The sequence below is a fragment of the Choloepus didactylus genome, chromosome 18 (genome assembly GCF_015220235.1).
Source record: "Choloepus didactylus isolate mChoDid1 chromosome 18, mChoDid1.pri, whole genome shotgun sequence".
NCBI lineage: Eukaryota > Metazoa > Chordata > Mammalia > Pilosa > Megalonychidae > Choloepus > Choloepus didactylus.
In genome coordinates this window covers 34,396,052-34,415,262 of record NC_051324.1, presented here as the reverse complement: position 1 = coordinate 34,415,262, position 19,211 = coordinate 34,396,052, and the positions used below count along the sequence as shown (strand labels likewise).

The window sequence follows — 19,211 nt, the reverse complement described above, 5'->3', positions numbered from 1 at the left end:
TTTTCTTTGGGGAAAATTGACTATTCTCTGAACATGTTTTCTTTCAGTTTGGGGAAAAAATAAAATTAATAAGGCTATAACATCTTTCCTTATGAAAGAGCACCACCAATAAACAATGATAAATAAGATATCATCTCAAAGAAAATGCCATTCACATACATATATTTTGGCTTAAGATATTGAGATTCTTGGCTTAATTATAATACAGAAATTAATGCAAATCAACAGCACTGTTTACCTATTGCTGCTATTTAATCACCACCTTATTGTCACTGAAACTAGAGTTTTAGAGGGGTTCTAAATTTATATTATAAATTTATTCATTCAATAACCACTTACTGAGGAATATTTACTTATCTGATATACACTGACAGATAAATAAAAGTCAGAGTCCATGCTTCACATTTCCATTTACAAACAAATCATTTGGAAAACCCAGTATATAAACAGCAAAAAAAAAGACTTACCACTTGTATTAAAAGCCATGCAGCACACTGGCTTCTCATGAGCAGGGAAGTGGGCCACAATACCATCACTGTCAGAATCCTCGCTCAGAAGCACCTTCACAGAAGAAATTAAGGCAAACAGAAGTTAAATATTTTCTGACCAATAACTGAGCTTCAACACTATGCACAGCTATACCACAATATCTCTGACATAATAACGAGTTTGGAAAAACATTCTTGTCAGTAGAAAGTGAGAATACCACTTTAAGAATTAGTAAAAGAAATAACATAACCCCAGCAGATCAGTCATATTAATTCTAAAAACATTTGGTTGACTTGACTATAGATGACAGAGACAATTAACTTTTTTAAACTATAGGTTCAGACAAAATGAAAAGCATAAAATCAGCTAATTTCAATTCTTTACAAATTTATTCACCAAGGGCTTTATCCAAGTCAGGAACATAAAGTCCTTATTGTGTTATGGGACTTCCTAGAAAATCACAATTTTGGCTCATTTTTGGAATAGAAGAATATGAGAACAAGGAAAAATAATTTAACAAGTTAAACACAAGCAAAATTCCTCTTATAAAAGAAGAATTACTCAATACAATTTTTATTTTTTAAAAATACAAAAGGTGTGGTCATTAACACTTAGTTTTTAGATGGACACATCACTTCTTTTAAAATACTACCAAGCCATAAATGTGGAAGTGCATCATATCAGGTAGTTTGTACCTCAAATATAATGTCTTTTATTTATTCCTCTTAATTGTTATAGCTACATTGAAATATACTTTACGTTCCATACCATTTGCTCATTTTAATTGTAATACTCAAGGATCTTTTAAAAAAGAAATTTTTACTTTATATTTATTTTGTAAAGCAAGTTCTTAACTCAAGAAACACAAAAGTTTTATTTACCTAATTCCAGAAAGAAAATCTATTCACCAAAATTGGTTCATGATATTCAGGTATAGAAAATTTAATCATAAGATTCAAAGGAAACACTTTTTAAAACATGTAGAAAGAAATATTTTTTTAAAATGATCAATTTAGATTGTCATACTAGGGATCACACATTTTAAAGCATGTAGAAAGAAGTATTGTTAAAAAGAGTCAAAGGAAAAAAAAGAAGAAAAAGAGAGAAAAGATACAAAAGAAGTAGTCCTACATTGGCCATGTTAATTTTTTCCTTTATAAAAGCATGTAAAGCACTACTATTTGTTAAATACTCTGCTAGAAATATAAGGCAAATGTTATTCTTGCCCTCAAAGGAATAGAGTGAATGCCCAGAGTAGACATTTTATCAATTATGACTTATTTGCAAATTTGACCAAAGGAAGCAATACAGTTCAGGACCAGATAAGAAAATGCTTTGGAAAGCATGATTATAATCTGATTATAAATTACATGCAATAAAATTCTCCCATTTTAAGTTTACAGCTGAATGATTTTATATAGCACCATAAACCTCACAACAATCCACTGTAAGAAAATGTCTGAAATATCATCCTTTCCAACCTGAATGCTTTACTTTAATTTTCTTCCGCTATTGCTCTGGCTAGAATCTCCAGGTCAGTCTAGCTACAGGTGTTATCAATTTTGTTGATCTTTTCAAAGAAACACTTTTGAACTGAAAGGAGAAATAGTTCAAATTTATAACTCACAATTATTATTCAAGATTTCAATAAGTGAAATAACAACCAGACAGAAAATTAGTAAAGATTGTTTAAGGAAATAATTATAACACTGTTTTATTCAGTTTGCAATACACATAACAACAGAATCCTCGCTCAGAAACACCTTCACAGCAGAAATTAAGGTAAACAGACGTTAAATATTTTCTGATCAATAACTGAGCTTTAACACTATGCATAGCTATACCACAATATCTCTGACATAATAACGAGTTTGGAAAAATGTTCTTGTCAGTAGAAAGTGAGAATACCACTTTAAGAATTAGTAAAAGAGATAACATAATATTTGTCTAATATCTCATTGTTTCTGTTTCATCAATTTGCCCTTGAATCTTTATTATTTCATTTGTCTTGCTTTCGGTATAATGTTCTCTACTCCTAATCTATTAAGGGGAAAGCTTAGATTATTGATTTTAGATCTTTTTCCTTTCCTAATATAAACACTCAAAGCTATAAATTTTTCCTTTGTGCAATACTGTAGCTCTGGTCTATAAATTTTGATACATTCTATTTTCATTTAATTCAAACTAATAGTCTCTAATTTCCCTTGAGATGTTTTTCTTTGACCAATGAGTTTTTTATAAGTATATTGTTTATTTCTAAATATTTGGAGATTTACCAATTCTCATTCTGTTATTGATTTCAAATGTGCTCAGAGAACATATTTTGTATCACTACAATGATTTTAAAGTTACTGAGATTTGTTTTATGGCCAAGCATATGGTCTATCCTGGAGAATGTTCCAGGTGTCCTTGAAAAGAATGTGCATTCTGCAGTTATTGGGTATAGTGTTCTGTATATATCAGTTAGGTCATGTTGGTTGGTAGTGTTGGTAAGTCTTCTAAATCTTTACCAATTTTCTGTCTGGTTGTTATTTCACTTATTGAAATCTTGAATAATAATTGTGAGTTATAAATTTGAAATCTCTATTTCTCCTTTCAATTCTGTCATATTTTGCTTCATGTGTGTTAGGTCTCTGTTGATTAGTATGTATATATTAGTAATTGGTACATCTAACTATTACATTAACCCTTTTATCATTATAATATGCCATTCCTTTTTTCCAGTAATAGTTTTTTACTTAAAGTCTGATATAATTGAAAAATCTGATAATATTGTCTGCTATTAACACAACCACTCTCCAGCTTATTATGGTTATTTTTTTCCATCCTTTTACTTTTAACCTATTTGCATCTTTAAATCAAAAGTGATTCAAGTCTGGCAATCACTGCCTTTTATAGTCCATTTATAGTTAATATAATTATCGATGTTGGATATAGGTCTACATTCCGCCATTTTTTTTTTTTTTTATCTCCACTGTTACTCCTCTGGTCCTCTTATTTTGTGTCAAATACTTTAGTGTTACTATTTTAAAGCCACTGTAAATTTTTTTAATAATTTCTTAGTAGTTGCTGTACGGATTACAATATGAGTATTAATAAATTAATCTCTACTTCAGGCTAATATTAACTTAATTCCAGTAAAATATAGCTCCTTGCTCCAATGTAACTGCATTAATTCCCCATTCCTTTGTGCTACTGTTGTCATGTGTATTGCAAACTGAATAAAACAGTTATAATTATTTCCTTAAACAATCATATATTTTAAAGAAATTAAGTGAAGAAAATGGAAAACTACATATTCACATAGTCCATTTCTTCAATTATTTTTCCTGCCCCTTTCTCACTTCTCTTTTCCAAGATTCCTATTCACACATCGGTATGCTTGATGTCGTCCCAAAGGTCTCTGAGGCTCCATTCAAAGTTCTTCAAAATTTTTTCTCTCTGTTCGTAAGACTTGTTCTAAGCTGAACTGCAGCATTAAGCTAGCAAAGCTGCACACTATTTCCATTCATTACCTATTGAGTTTACTACTTTTACTAAAAACATTGCTGAGCTTGGGTTTTTGCCTTCAACTCCAAATCAAGTAAACCACCCCCGGCCTTGCAGTAAAACTGCCCGTTTACAGGACCCACTCTTTTCTAGTAAAACTACTACACCTACCTTAGTAAGGCAGGTGCAAATGGGAATAGCTTCAGGAGAGATACCCTATTGTTCTTATCCAAGTTCTAGCATCTTTCCATGAATAAATATTTATCACTTTTATTTTTGCTTTTGAATGATTTACAAATCCCCAAATTGTTATTTTTGAAAATTTGGTCCAGTGATGTACATATTTCCTGGGGAGAGGATTTGCCAACCCTCTCACTTCACCACTGCTGGTAGTTCTGCCTCTATCGCTAATAAATTTATACGTACAATTCTCCTATTTCAAGTATATATAATTGGATGCAGTTGAGTAACCATCACTACATTCAAGCTTTAGAAGACTACCAGCACCCCCAAAATATCCTCATATGCTTTACTGGCTCTCACCAACCCCTAGACCTAGGCAATTGCTCATATTCATTCTAACTCTTTAGCATTTTTAAAATTTTTTCTGAAAATTTCTAAAAATATCATATAGATAGAATCATGTAATTTCTAACTTTTTCTCTTTTTTTTCACTTATATAATGTTCTTGAGGTTCAACTATGTTCTTGAATATATCATTCATTTCTTTCTATTGCTCAGTAAGTACTCCACTGTATGGTAGTATCACACTATAATGAAAAGCAACCAGTCCTTAGGTTATTGATAGTGTTTTGCTATTATGCACAATGCTGCTATGAATGTCTATGTACACTTCTTTGCAAGGACATATGTATTCATTACGGGGAGATACCTAGAAGTAGAATTGCTCAGTAATATGGTAAACATATGTTCAACTTCTTAAGAAATATCAAACAGTTTTCCAAAGTAGCTAGGTCATTTTATATTCTACCAGTAATGCACATGGTGTTCAATTTCTCCACATCCTTTCCAACACTTTGTACTGTAAGTCTTTTTAATTAAAGGTTTTCTACTGAATATACTTTGACACCTTGCTGGGGTTTTAATTTTCATTTCTATAACTAATGATGACAAGCAAGTTTTCATATGCCTATTAACCATTCATGTATTTTCTTCAGAGAAATATCTATTGAAATCATTTCTCCACTTTTAATTGACTTGTCTTCAAAATATTGTGTTGAAGGCATTCTTTATAAATTCTGGGTAGAAGAACTATATTCAATAACATACAAATTTTTCTCCCAGTCCAAGGCCTTCCTTTTCCTTTTCTTAGTTGTGACTTCTTAGGGGAAGTTTTAAATTGTAATAAAGGGCAATTTATCCATTTATCAATTTTTTTTCTTTAATGGATATAATTTTGATGGCATATCTAAGAAAACATTGCCTAACCCAAGTTGACCTAGATTTCCTCTTGTTTCCAGGAAAACTGAGTGGCTTAAAGTAACAGAAATTCATTCTCTCACAATTCTGTACCCTATAATTCTGAAATCAAGGTGCTGGCTGGGCCATGCTCTCTCTAAAGACTCCAGCGGAGAGCCTTCCTTGCTCATTCCAGCTCCTTATGGTTGCCTGTAACCCATGGCATTCCTTGGGTTGTAGATGCATCATTTCCAATTCTGCATCTGTTGTCCTATGTGTGGCATTCTTATTCTGTATGTCCATACAAAATTCCCTCTTCTTAACAGGATACCAGTCATTAGATTATGACCCACCCTAATCCAGTATTATCTCATCAAAGACTCTATTTGCAAATAAAATCATATTCACAGGTTCTAGATGGACATGAAATTTACAGGGACACCATTCAACCCAGTAAAAGCAGCTACTATTGACATATTGTAATTGAAGACCTAAAATGTCGCTAGTGTGACTGAGGAACTAAATATTAAACTTTATTTCATTATACTTCTAATTGAATAGTAAAAGAGTAATTAACTTGCAAGATTACTGGGGAAGAAAATTAAATAATTAAAAATATACTATCAATCTAAAAGAAGGCCAAAAAGAAATTCTTTAATGTAGCCTAAAAGGTCCTAAATCCTAAAAGTTATCTTCCTCCCTGTGAGCCTTGCTTGATAGTACTAATAAAACAGAAACCAACAAGCAAAAAGACACGTGAAACTTGGGGTGTACCAAAACCTCAAGCCACTAAGTAAGATCTTTCCAGTCTTTTTATGAGCTTCACAAATATGAACAATCAGACACTTTTGGAAGGCTCCTCTCCATTACATTATCACCTCGTCTAAAACATAAAACCATTAGTACCAGAGATATTTTACCACAATTTTTCTAAGTCATTATCTTTGCTCATCACTTAACTAAGCAAACTGAACCTCTAAGTACATATTAACTTGACTGTATTAAAACAAAGAAAAGCACTTTAAATGATCCAAGATGGATAAACCAGTCTTTTTCATCTGAACAAAAGGATAAACAAAACACCTCAGAAATTATTAATTATAAATAACACTTGCTTCCAGTACAAGAAATAGTTCAAGTTTATATCATTATTCTGAAGCATTTTTCTTTGATTAGGGATTTTTCCACATTCCTAACTAGTAGTCACTATCCATTATTACTTCAATTATATAAATCTGTAAAGGTAAATTATACCACTTAACTATACTACTCAAGAAATACTTGAAATAAAACATTAAAGTAACACAGATAAAAACGGACACAAAGTCAATCACATCTATTCTACTTTAATGTAGTTACCAATGATGGCCTCATCATAAAATCAAAGTAATCAATTTAGCATGAGAAAGATGAAATTTATATACTACCACTGTAAACATGAAAATATCTTTATTAAAGTCTTGATAGATTTAAACAGCAAAAATCAAAGTATTATCAGCTTTAGTTGGTGAGATGTATGTGGTCAATGTATGACCTCATTACTGCTAAGGTCAAACATCAGCAGAAAGGGCTAAAAGGAATAAATTTTTGACATTAACCATGGCAGTTCTTTTACTACAATCCAGCATAACCCGAAAACAGCCTTATACTCCAACTGAACTATTTATCAGAGGCAAAAATGTCTTCCTGACAAAAAACAGATTCACATTAATAAAAGAAATGTGAATCTTTTATTCACATTTGGAAATAAAATGATGGAATCTTGTTGCTTTAAAAAATATTTATAACTCCTAGAAAATGTACCTACTAATCTGTCTTTTATTAAAAATCAACATATTTCCTATATTATAAAATTTTTAAGTCAAATTAACACTTCAAAATATGCCATGAATGGTAATCAAAATAGATCATAGTATCCAGAAACTATAAAAATAAAAACAGAAAAATTAAAGTTTTCATAACTAACATTTGAGATTTTAATTTTTAAAAGCAAATATTTCTATGATTATCATTTCCTAATAAACATCATTTTTTTAACTGTTATCAATGCATCATCACAGAAAAATAGTTTTTTTGTGTGATTCCACAATCTGTGGTCCATTTCCATATTCCAAAAGTCCCCTCCAAATAATTTGTTTTTAAAGCCGTAAACAGTTATTGAAGAACAGGTAAAAATCAAACCATTAAAACATAAGACCTTACGTTTTGCTTCTTATATGATTATTTTAGAATTTTCTTAATATGGTCCTACGCTTCAATAAAATGAAATGAATTAATATATGAGTTAAACCACTCTATTTCCCTGAAAATATTAAGAGATACCATTTTCTACTTTTAAATGACAAATCTCTCTGTCAACAAATGCTAAATCTCCAACAGACCTACTCACAATCACCAAAGTAGACAATGTTGGGAGGGCTGTTACTACAGAGTAAATGTAGGTGGCCTGGTAGATGAATTATTGAAGAATCAAGAAACAAAGGTCAAAAGAAAATATTTTTTTTTTCTCTAACACTCATAAAACACTAAGGGTTTATACACTAATTCCAATTAAAAAAGAGAACATCTGTATGTGTCTATTCACTTCAGGTAATTAACAGAACCAATGGAAAAAAACAGTCATTCTGGTCAGCTGAAAAGCTGCTAGCACTTCATTAAAAAAGAGTTTTAAACAAGAATACAAGCCTGTAGCATATTTGGTTAACCACAAAGTTAAGAGGGGGAAAGAGAAGAATTATAGTTACTCAGATTTCAAATAATATATGACAGCCAAATCCAAAAATACAGAAATTTTTATCTTTTAATTTCAGCAAAGTTCATACTGTCTTGAAATGTGACTGGATCTTGCTATAGAACTAGAACATGAGTAGCTGCCAATTATAATATTTCATCAAGATGTCTACCCATATACATGGGAAGCAGATTTTCTCAAAAGTACATGCAATATTTAAGGTTAAGGTTCACACTGTTTCTAAGCATTATGCTCTGAATACAGAATATATACTCTAAATAAAACTAAAATAACTTTTATTTCAGAAATATTGCTTGGTTTTTATTCTAAAAAAAGTTGTTGGATTATATTTTTATAGAAATGACCACAAACTACTAGTGCATGGGAGAAAAAACAATCCAATTATGTTTGGTTTATTACCAACAAGGCTTAAATGCAAGCCTAAGTATTTTTCCATGTTTATACTTATCCATTCTAGAGCCTAAATGTAGATTAAAAAGATTACACCTGTTTTATCTGAAGATACAGGATTTATAAGCTATTACTGTGCATTCAGATATGCTACTTTGAAATCCCATATATTATTTTGATATTTGTAAGGAAATAAAGCATAACTTTAATACCTTTTTATATTATTCAGTAATAGTCAATTAATTTTTTAAAGGTCCTCCAAATTTGTAAAGTCCTATCAATTCCTTTTGTGAGCAAGGTTCTGTCACTACACAAAAAACGGTATTATGAACAGAATATAGAGAGACATTATTTATTTATAAAATAAATATCCTGATAAAGTGATAAGAGAATCCCTTAGAACATTAACTGTACTTTCAGATTTGGTATATTAACAATGTTTGAAATAACAGGCTTTAACATGTTACCATTTCCTGAAAAAGATATCTAATCTGAAATATTCTCAATTTCTAAAATTACAAATTGATAATCTCCTAGGCCATGTACAATTTGGCTGATCTTAGTTCCTATACATTACCCAACACATGCACTGCAAATAACAGAAGCTCTTCTTACCTGTCCCTCTCCAACTGTTTCAGTGTCAATAACTGTGATGATGCCCGGGACCAAAGGGCTCCGCCGTGAATTACTATGGGTGGAAACATCATCCTCTGTCACACCTGCAGGTAGCGTGCCTGTCAGCTGAGTCACCACTTTTCCAACCATTGTCAAGCCAGTTTTCAGTGTCTATACAACGAAAAATAAAATGTTTGACTTCATATCAGTATTTGGCTTCTAAATAGAAATTCTGAAATTCTCCTAATGATTACATTAAGAAATCTTTTATGCTCTTACAACATTTTACTTAGCACTGGTTTTGATCAAAGAGAATTGTCACATAAATTTGACCTGACTTTTTACAATCTTGAATTTTAATTAGAAAATCAGTATTACTTTGAGGGACTGGCACCAGTAAAGTTCTTTGCCAAAGTCAGCACAGTGAGAATAAAGTCATAGGTAAATAATTAAAGAGCTCTGTTTCACATGAGGGTACAGTTACATTTTCATATAAAATATTTGCTTTTTACACCCTCCTTAATGTATATATCCTAAAATTCATGACACAGTAAGAAGTGGCAATATGATGCTCTGTTTTTTGAAATATTATAAATGTAATTTTACGTCTATTTTCTACATGAAAAAGACCAAGGCATTGGTAGAATCCCTATGTGAAAAAGACTATATGCCCAAAATAAATCTATAATGTACTCATATAAAATTGTATGCTAAGATTTGGCATGTGGGTAACATACTCGCTAAGATACTAACTACTGGATAAATGAAATATCACATAAAATTAGTTAAGAGAATTCTTTTCTATCTGGTAAGAGAAATTATGCAGTGTAATTTCTTCTAATATACTATTTCAATTAAAGACAACTTATGATATTTCATAACTACTTTTCAGTTATATTTCATTTAAAGCAAAGAGATAAAACTATGTCACATGAGTAATTTTTTACATGAATCTCATCTTATTATTCTCATAAAGGCTTTATAAAAAGAAATATTTTTTAAGTAACATTTTTTTCATCTGAAAGGGAAGAGAGCAGAAACAAAGAGAAAACTATGCACATAATACATGTTGAAGAAGAGTTTCATCATTGGAGCCCAAAAAAGGTAGCCTAGATAATATAGACATATCAAAAATTATATAATATATAACATACACATACACAATTTTGATTTTGTAAGAAAGTTTTTTATTAAAACACTTAAAATTAATCCAAAACCTAAGAAAGAAAATTAGGAAAGCTTTATTTTTTCATTATCCCCCATATTAAAACAATTGTTAATTAACTGTTGTTTAAAGAGATGTTTATAACAATTCCCACCAATCATAATTATGAAATTACAGGTCAAGGAATAACTATTAAATTTTTAAATTTCTTCCTTCATTTTGATTTTTCTTTTTAAAAACCAATTTGATGATTTGCCCTCTACAATAATTACTAAAAACTAATAATTGAAGTAGATTCAGACTAAATAAACTCATCTATATTCTGGCATATGCTATAGCTAAATTGTAAAATGTAAATTGTTATATACATGGTATTTCAAATCTTAATTTATAAATGGTATGCATAGATTTTTTTTTTTTAAGGCCCAAATGTGATTTACGCAACAATTAGGCTGGAGAAAAAAAGGAAAAGTATTTTCCTAAGATACATTTCATTAAAACACTATATACCCGACACTAGTAATTTATGCATAGTGTTACTGTAGCTATGGAGTCTTTACTATAGACTAAGGACTGGGTAAAGCTCTTAACGTAAGCTATCTCTATGGAGTTCCACACACATTCTGGTTTTACAGAAGAGAAAACTGAAACTAAGGAAATGAAGTAAAATGGTAGCTCAAACAGCTAGTCAATGACAAAGCTGCAAATTCAAAACTGAGATTGCCTGTCTCGGGGGCCTGATTTTTAACCACTATCCTACACTACCTTGTAATCCGTTCCTATTACTACTTCAGCTCTCACACATAATGAATACAGAACATACTGCTGTCCTACACAGATGGACAGTGTAAGACTAATCTCCTGGAAGACCAACTGGCTGAAAACTAAATAACTACTAATTATTTTTTAGATGTATGATGGGGAAAAAAAAGAAAAATGAAAAGTCATAATAATGTGTCCTAATAAATACTTTAGTAAAATGACCAGCAAACCCATCTGCTGAATCCACATAAAAAGACATTGCATACAGCAGAATGAAACCAAGAAAAAGCCACAAATCAATTGTTTATTTAGTACTAAAAACTCAAACTGCAGTGATTATAAAACACATTAGCATTCATCAGTTAGCAGCCAAATGTTTGTTTCAATAATTCACAAGAAATGACTTACACAAAGTCTGTTACGCTGTTGTCAAGAAAGCCTCTGAAGGACCAACAGAAACAGGCGCCACAGTGTATTGATGTCAAGAGCTGGCCAGGAAGCCCAATTAACCTCTGAGATGCCTCAGCTGATGTACTTACTCCATTAATGCTAATGGAGATGCTTCCACTTAAAGGGAGCTATCCCTTTATCAAAGAAGGCCTTTTAGTTTTAAATTCTTAGGTTTATTATCCTCCCCATTTGCCCCGAGCCTATTATTTCATGCTCTTATTCCAAAGAATAGAAATAAAAGTAAAATAACTGGAGCACATAAAAAGCAGAAAGTGATGTACTAAAGGTAACCCACAAGATAATGGGAAAAGTTAATATAAGAGAACTAGGAAAAATATATATGAAGGGGAAAAAACAAAGTAGTATATTTGAAAGTCAAAGGCTCATTGTATACGAAAAGCTCTTATCATTTCTCAGAAGAAAACTTGATGGAGTCATATTATTAGTGGCCAGAAATCTAAACCCAAAATTTAAGTCATCATATCTGCTCATGAACTTTCAAAATCTAATGTGGGAGATGTGGGAGGGGTGCTGGAAATTTTCTGCTTTAGTAAAGACCTTTGCTTCTATGAGAAATTTGTTTCTATATTAGGCACTAGTGTCCAGAAGCAATACATATTATGTTGTTATCTAACAATTTTCACATATCACATTTAGATATCTATATCCCCATGCAATAATTTGTCTTTCCACTTGATTTTAGTAGATAGGGTGTATACATCAAAGGTTTTTTTAAATTCAGTTTTATTGAGATATATTCACATATCATAAATCATCCATGGTGTACAATCAACTGTTCACAGTACCATCATATAGTTATGCATTCATCATTCATCTATTTTTTGAACATTTTCCTTATACCATAAAAAGTAAAAAAAAGAATAAAAACTAAAAGTAAAAAAGAACACCCAAATCATCCACTCCCACTCTATTTTTCATTTAGCTTTTGTCCCCATTTTTCTACTCATCCACCTATACACTGAACAAATGGAGTGCAATCCACAAGGCTTTCACAATCACACTGTCACCCCTTGTAAGCTAAATTGTTATACAATTCTCTTCAAGAGTCAAGACTACCGGGTTGCAGTTTGACAGTTTCAGGTATTTACTTCTAGCTATTCCTGTACATTAAAACCTAAAAAGGGTTATCTATATACTGCATAAGAATGCCCACCAAAGTGACCTCTCAACTCCATTTGAAATCTCTCATCCACTGAAACTTTATTTTGTTTCATTTTTTTATCTTCATTTTATTGAGATATATTCACATACCACACAGTCATACAAAACAAAACGTACATTTGATTGCTCACAGTACCATTACATAGTTGTACATTCATCACCTAAATCACGCCCTGACACCTTCATTAGCACACACACAAGAATAACAAGAATAATAATTACAGTGAAAAAGAGCAATTGAAGTAAAAAAGAACACTGGGTACCTTTGTCTGTTTGTTTGTTTCCTTCCCCTATTTTTCTACTCATCCATCCATAAAATAGACAAAGTTGAGTGTGGTCCTTATGGTTTTCCCAATCCCATTGTCATCCCTCATAAGCTACATTTTTATACAATCGTCTTCGAGATTCATGGGTTCTGGGTTGTAGTTTGATAGTTTCAGGTATCCACCAGCTACCTCAATTCTTTAGAACCTAAAGAGGGTTGTCTGAATTGTGCGTAAGAGTGCCCACCAGAGTGACCTCTCGGCTATTTTGGAATCTCTCTGCTACTGAAGCTTATTTCATTTCCTTTCACATCCCCCTTTTGGTCAAGAAGATGTTCTCCATCCCACGATGCTAGGTCTACATTCCTCCCCGGGAGTCATATTCCACGTTGCCAGGGAGATTCACTCCCCTGGGTGTCTGATCCCACGTAGCGGGGAGGGCAGTGATTTCACCTTTCAAGTTGGCTTAGCTAGAGAGAGAGGGCCACATCTGAGCAACAAAGAGGCATTCGGGAGGAGGCTCTTAGGCACAATTATAGGGAGGCCTAGCCTATCCTTTGCAGCAACCGTCTTCCCAAGAGTAAAACGTACGGCAGAGGGCTCAACCCATCAAACCACCAGTTCCCTATGTCTGTGGTCATGTTAGCAACCATTGAGGTGGGGTAGGCCAATACCCCTGCATTCTCCACAGGCTCCTCAAGGGGGCACTACATATTTTTTTCCTTGTTTTTCCTTTTTTTTTTTTTTAACCTTTTTTTCCTTTTTAAATCAACTGTATGGAAAAAAAAAATAAAAAAAAAAAAAGAAAAAAAAAGAAAAACATACAATAAAAGAACATTTCAAAGAGACCATAACAAGGGAGTAAGAAAAAGACAACTAACCTAAGATAACTGCTTTACTTCCAACCTGTTCCTACTTTACCCCAAGAAAGTTACATAATATAGCAACATTTCTGTGAACTTGCTCCTACTATATCCATCAGAAATTAACAGACCATAGTCATTCCTGGGCATCCCCAGAACGTTAAATAGCTTATCTGTTCTTCTTGGATTACTGTTCCCCCTTCCTTAATTGCTCTCTATTGCTAGCTCCCCTACATTCGACATTATAAACCATTCGTTTTACATTTTTCAAAGTTCACATTAGTGGTAGCATATAATATTTCTCTTTCCGTGCCTGGCTTATTTCGCTCAGCATTATGTCTTCAAGGTTCATCCATGTTGTCATATGTTTCACGAGGTCGTTCCTTCTTACTGCCGTGTAGTACTCCATCGTGTGTATATACCACATTTTATTTATCCACTCATCTGTTGAAGGACATTTGGGTTGTTTCCATCTCTTGGCAATTGTAAATAATGCTGCTATGAACATTGGCATGCAGATATCTGTTCGTGTCACTGCTTTCCGATCTTCCGGGTATATACCGAGAAGTGCAATCGCTGGATCAAATGGTAACTCTATTTCTAGTTTTCTAAGGAACTGCCAGACTGACTTCCAGAGTGGCTGAACCATTATACAGTCCCACCAACAATGAATAAGAGTTCCAATTTCTCCACATCCCCTCCAGAATTTGTAGTTTCCTGTTGGTTTAATGGCAGCCACTCTAATAGGTGTTAGATGGTATCTCATTGTGGTCTTAATTTGCATCTCTCTAATAGCTAGTGAAGCTGAACATTTTTTCATGTGTTTCTTGGCCATTTGTATTTCCTCTTCAGAGAACTGTCTTTTCATATCCTTTGCTCATTTTATAATTGGGCTGTCTGTACTATTGTCATTGAGTTGTAGGATTTCTTTATATATGCAAGATATCAGTCTTTTGTCAGATACATGGTTTCCAAAAATTTTTTCCCATTGAGTTGGCTGCCTCTTTACCTTTTTGAGAAATTCCTTTGAGGTGCAGAAACTTCTAAGCTTGAGGAGTTCCCATTTATCTATTTTTTCTTTTGTTGCTTGTGCTTTGGGTGTAAAGTCTAGGAAGTGGCCGCCTAATACAAGGTCTTCAAGATGTTTCCCTACATTATCTTCTAGGAGTTTTATGGTACTTCTTTTATATTGAGATCTTTGGTCCATTTTGAGTTAATTTTTGTGTAGGGTGTGAGGTAGGGGTCCTCTTTCATTCTTTTGGATATGGATATCCAACTCTCCCAGCCCCATTTGTTGAAAAGATCATTATGACTCAGTTCAGTGACTTTGGGGGCCTTATCAAAGATCAGTCGGCCACAGATCTGAGGGTCTATCTCTGAATTCTCAATTCGATTCCATTGATCTATATGTCTATCTTTGTGCCAGTACCATGCTGTTTTGACAACTGTGGCTTTATAATAAGCTTCAAAGTCAGGGAGTGTAAGTCCTCCCACTTCGTTTTTCTTTTTTAGAGTGTCTTTAGCAATTCGAGGCATCTTCCCTTTCCAAATAAATTTGATAACTAGCTTTTCCAAGTCTGCAAAGTAGGTTGTTGGAATTTTGATTGGGATTGCATTGAATCTGTAGATGAGTTTGGGTAGAACTGACATCTTAATGACATTTAGCCTTACTATCCATGAACATGGAATATTTTTCCATCTTTTAAGGTCTACTTCTATTTCTTTTAGTAGAGATATATAGTTTTCTTTGTATAAGTCTTTTACATCTTTGGTTAAGTTTATTCCTAGGTACTTGATTTTTTTAGTTGCTATTGAAAATGATATCTTTTTCTTGAGTATCTCTTCAGTTTGTTCATTTCTAGCATATAGAAACATTACTGACTTATGTGCATTAATCTTGTATCCCGCTACTTTGCTAAATTTGTTTATTAGCTCTAGTAGCTGTATCGTCGATTTCTCAGGGTTTTCCAGATATAAGATCATATCATCTGCAAACAATGACAGTTTTACTTCTTCTTGTCCAATATGGATGCCTTTTATTTCTTTGTCTTGCCGGATTGCCCTGGCTAGCACTTCCAGCACAATGTTGAATAACAGTGGTGACAGCGGGCATCCTTGTCTTGTTCCTGATCTTAGAGGGAAGGCTTTCAGTCTTTCACCATGGAGTACTATGCTGGCTGTGGGTTTTTCATATATGCTCTTTATCATCTTGAGGAAGTTTCCTTCAATTCCTACCTTTTGAAGTGTTTTTATCAAAAACGGATGTTGGATTTTGTCAAATGCTTTTTCAGCATCTATTGAGATGATCATTTGATTTTTCCCTTTTGAATTTTTAATGTGTTGTAATACATTGATTGATTTTCTTATGTTGAACCATCCTTGCATGCCTGGAATGAACCCCACTTGGTCATGGTGTAGGATTTTTTTAATGTGTCTTTGGATTCGATTTGCAAGTATTTTGTTGAGGATTTTTGCATCTATATTCATTAGGGAGATTGGCCGGTAGTTTTCCTTTTTTGCAGCATCTTTGCCTGGTTTTGGTATTAGATTGATGTTAGCTTCATAAAATGAGTTAGGTAGTGTTCCATTTTCTTCAATGTTTTGAAAGAGTTTGAGTAAGATTGGTGTCAGTTCTTTCTGGAAAGTTTGGTAGAATTCCCCTGTGAAGCCATCTGGCCCTGGGCATTTATTTGTGGGAAGATTTTTGATGACTGATTGGATCTCTTTGCCTGTGATGGGTTGGTTGAGGTCTTCTATTTCTTCTCTGGTCAGTCTAGGTTGTTCATATGTTTCCAGGAAATTGTCCATTTCCTCTACATTATCCAGTTTGTTGCCGTACAGTTGCTCATAGTATCCTCTTATAATTTTTTTAATTTCTTCAGGATCTGCAGTTATGTCACCTTTTTCATTCATTATTTTGTTTATATGGGTCTTCTCTCTTTTTGATTTTGTCAGTCTAGCTAGGGGCTTGTCAATCTTGTTGATCTTCTCAAAGAACCAACTTTTGGTGATATTTATCCTCTCTATTGTTTTTTTGTTCTCTATGTCATTTATTTCTGCTTTAATCCTTGTTATTTCTTTTCTTGTACTTGGTTTAGGATTGGTTTGCTGTTCATTTTCTAGCTTCTTCAGTTGATCCATTAGTTCTTTGATTTTGGCTCTTTCTTCCTTTTTAATATATGCGTTTAGTGCTATAAATTTCCCCCTTAGCACTGCTTTTGCTGCATCCCATAGGTTTTGGTATGTTGTGTTCTCATTTTCGTTCGTCTCTATATATTTAGCAATTTCTCTTGCTATTTCTTCTTTAACCCACTGATTGTTTAGGAGTGTGTTGTTTAACCTCCAGGTATTTGTGAATTTTCTAAGTCTCTGATGGTTATTGACTTCTAATTGTATTCCATGGTGGTCAGAGAATGTGCTTTGAATAATTTCAATCTTTTTAAATTTATTGAGGCTTGTTTTATGTCCCAGCATATGATCTATTCTGGAGAAAGTTCCATGAGCACTAGAAAAGTATGTGTATCCTGGTGATTTGGGATGTAATGTCCTGTATATGTCTGTTAAATCTAATTCATTTATCAGATTGTTTAGGTTTTCAATTTCCTTATTGGTCTTCTGTCTGGTTGATCTATCTATAGGAGAGAGTGATGTGTTGAAGTCTCCCACAATTATTGCGGAAACATCAATTGCTTCCTTTAGTTTTGCCAGTGTTTCTCTCATGTATTTTGTGGCACCTTGATTGGGTGCATAGACATTTATGATTCTTATTTCTTCTTGTTGAATTGCCCGTTTTATTAGTATGTAGTGGCCTTCTTTGTCTCTCAAAACATCCCTGCATTTGAAGTCTATTTTATCTCAGATTAATATTGCTATACCTTCTTTCTTTTGGCTGTAGCTTGCATGAAATATTTTTTTCCATCCTTTCACTTTCAATTTCTTTGTGTCCCTGTGTCTAAGATGAGTCTCTTGTATGCAACATATTGATGGTTCATTTTTTTTTATCCATTCTGCGAATCTATATCTTTTAATTGGGGAGTTTAAATCATTTACATTCAACGTTATAACCGTGAAGGCATTTCTTGAATCAGCCATCTTATCCTTTGGTTTATGTTTGCCATATTTTTCCCCTCTGTCTATTAATATCCTTTATTGTACCCATACCGAATCTCTTTAGTACTGAACCTTTCTTCTAGTCTCTCTGTCCTTTCTTTGTTTCTCTGTCTGTAGGGCTCCCTTTAGTATCTCCAGTAGGGCAGCTCTCTTGTTAGCAAATTCTCTCAGCATTTGTTTGTCTGTGAAAAATTTAAGCTCTCCCTCAAATTTGAAGGAGAGCTTTGCTGGATAAAGTATTCTTGTTTGGAAATTTTTCTCACTCAGAATTTTAAATATATCATGCCACTGCCTTCTCGCCTCCATGGTGGCTGCTGAGTAGTCACTACTTAGTCTTATGCTGTTTCCTTTGTATGTGGTGAATTGCTTTTCTCTTGCTGCTTTCAGAACTTGCTCCTTCTCTTCCCTGTTTGACAGTGTGATCAGAATATGTCTCGGAGTTGGTTTATTTGGATTTATTCTATTTGGAGTTCGCTGGGCATTTATGATTTGTGTATTTATGTTGTTTAGAAGATTTGGGAAGTTTTCCCCAACAATTTCTTTGAATACTCTTCCTAGACCTTTACCCTTTTCTTCCCCTTCTGGAACACCAATGAGTCTTATATTAGGACGTTTTATATTATCTATCATATCCCTGAGGTCCATTTCTATTTTTTCAATTTTTTTCCCCATTCTTTCTTTTATGCTTTCATTTTCCATTCTGTCATCTTCCAGGTCACTGATTCGTTGTTCAACTTCCTCTAGTCTTGTACTATGAGTGTCCAGAATCTTTTTAATTTGGTCAACAGTTTCTTTAATTTCCATAAGATCGTCTATTTTTTTATTTAGTCTTGCAATGTCTTCTTTATGCTCTTCTAGGGTCTTCTTGATATCCTTTGTATTCTGTACTATGGTCTCATTGTTCATCTTTAGTTCTTTGAGTAGCTGCTCTAGGTGCTGTGTCTCTTCTGGTCTTTTGATTTGGGTGCTTGGGCTTGGGTTATCCATATCGTCTGGTTTTTTCATATGCTTTATAATTTTCTGTTGTTTTTGGCCTCTTGGCATTTGCTGAACTTGATAGGGTTCTTTTAGGATGTGTAGACCAATTGAAGTCCTTATGTCTAATTTATCAGATCTACAGCTTCGTGGAGTATACTTTCTCTAACTAACCAGCAGGTGGCGTCCACGAGTCACCTGTTCTCCACAAGCCAGTTCTCCCCTGCTGTGCCTTTGTGGTGAGTGGGGGAGTGAGTCTTGTGGGGTCCAATTGGTGTACCAAGCTT

The 19,211-nt window shown here is 33.2% G+C and overlaps 1 protein-coding gene across 6 annotated transcripts in view; it reads right to left on the bottom strand.

Annotated features, from left to right (window-relative positions):
• Nucleotides 1–19,211, bottom strand: part of BCAS3 (BCAS3 microtubule associated cell migration factor) — a 799,405-nt gene that overhangs the window by 455,114 nt on the left and 325,080 nt on the right. For all 6 annotated transcript variants that reach the window (XM_037808130.1, XM_037808128.1, XM_037808132.1 and 3 more), the window contains exons 12-13: nucleotides 9,155–9,325; nucleotides 468–561 (exon numbers count right to left, since the gene is read on the bottom strand). In XM_037808130.1, the coding sequence (XP_037664058.1) occupies nucleotides 468–561; nucleotides 9,155–9,325 (265 nt within the window). The remainder of the gene's footprint in view (nucleotides 1–467; nucleotides 562–9,154; nucleotides 9,326–19,211) is intronic.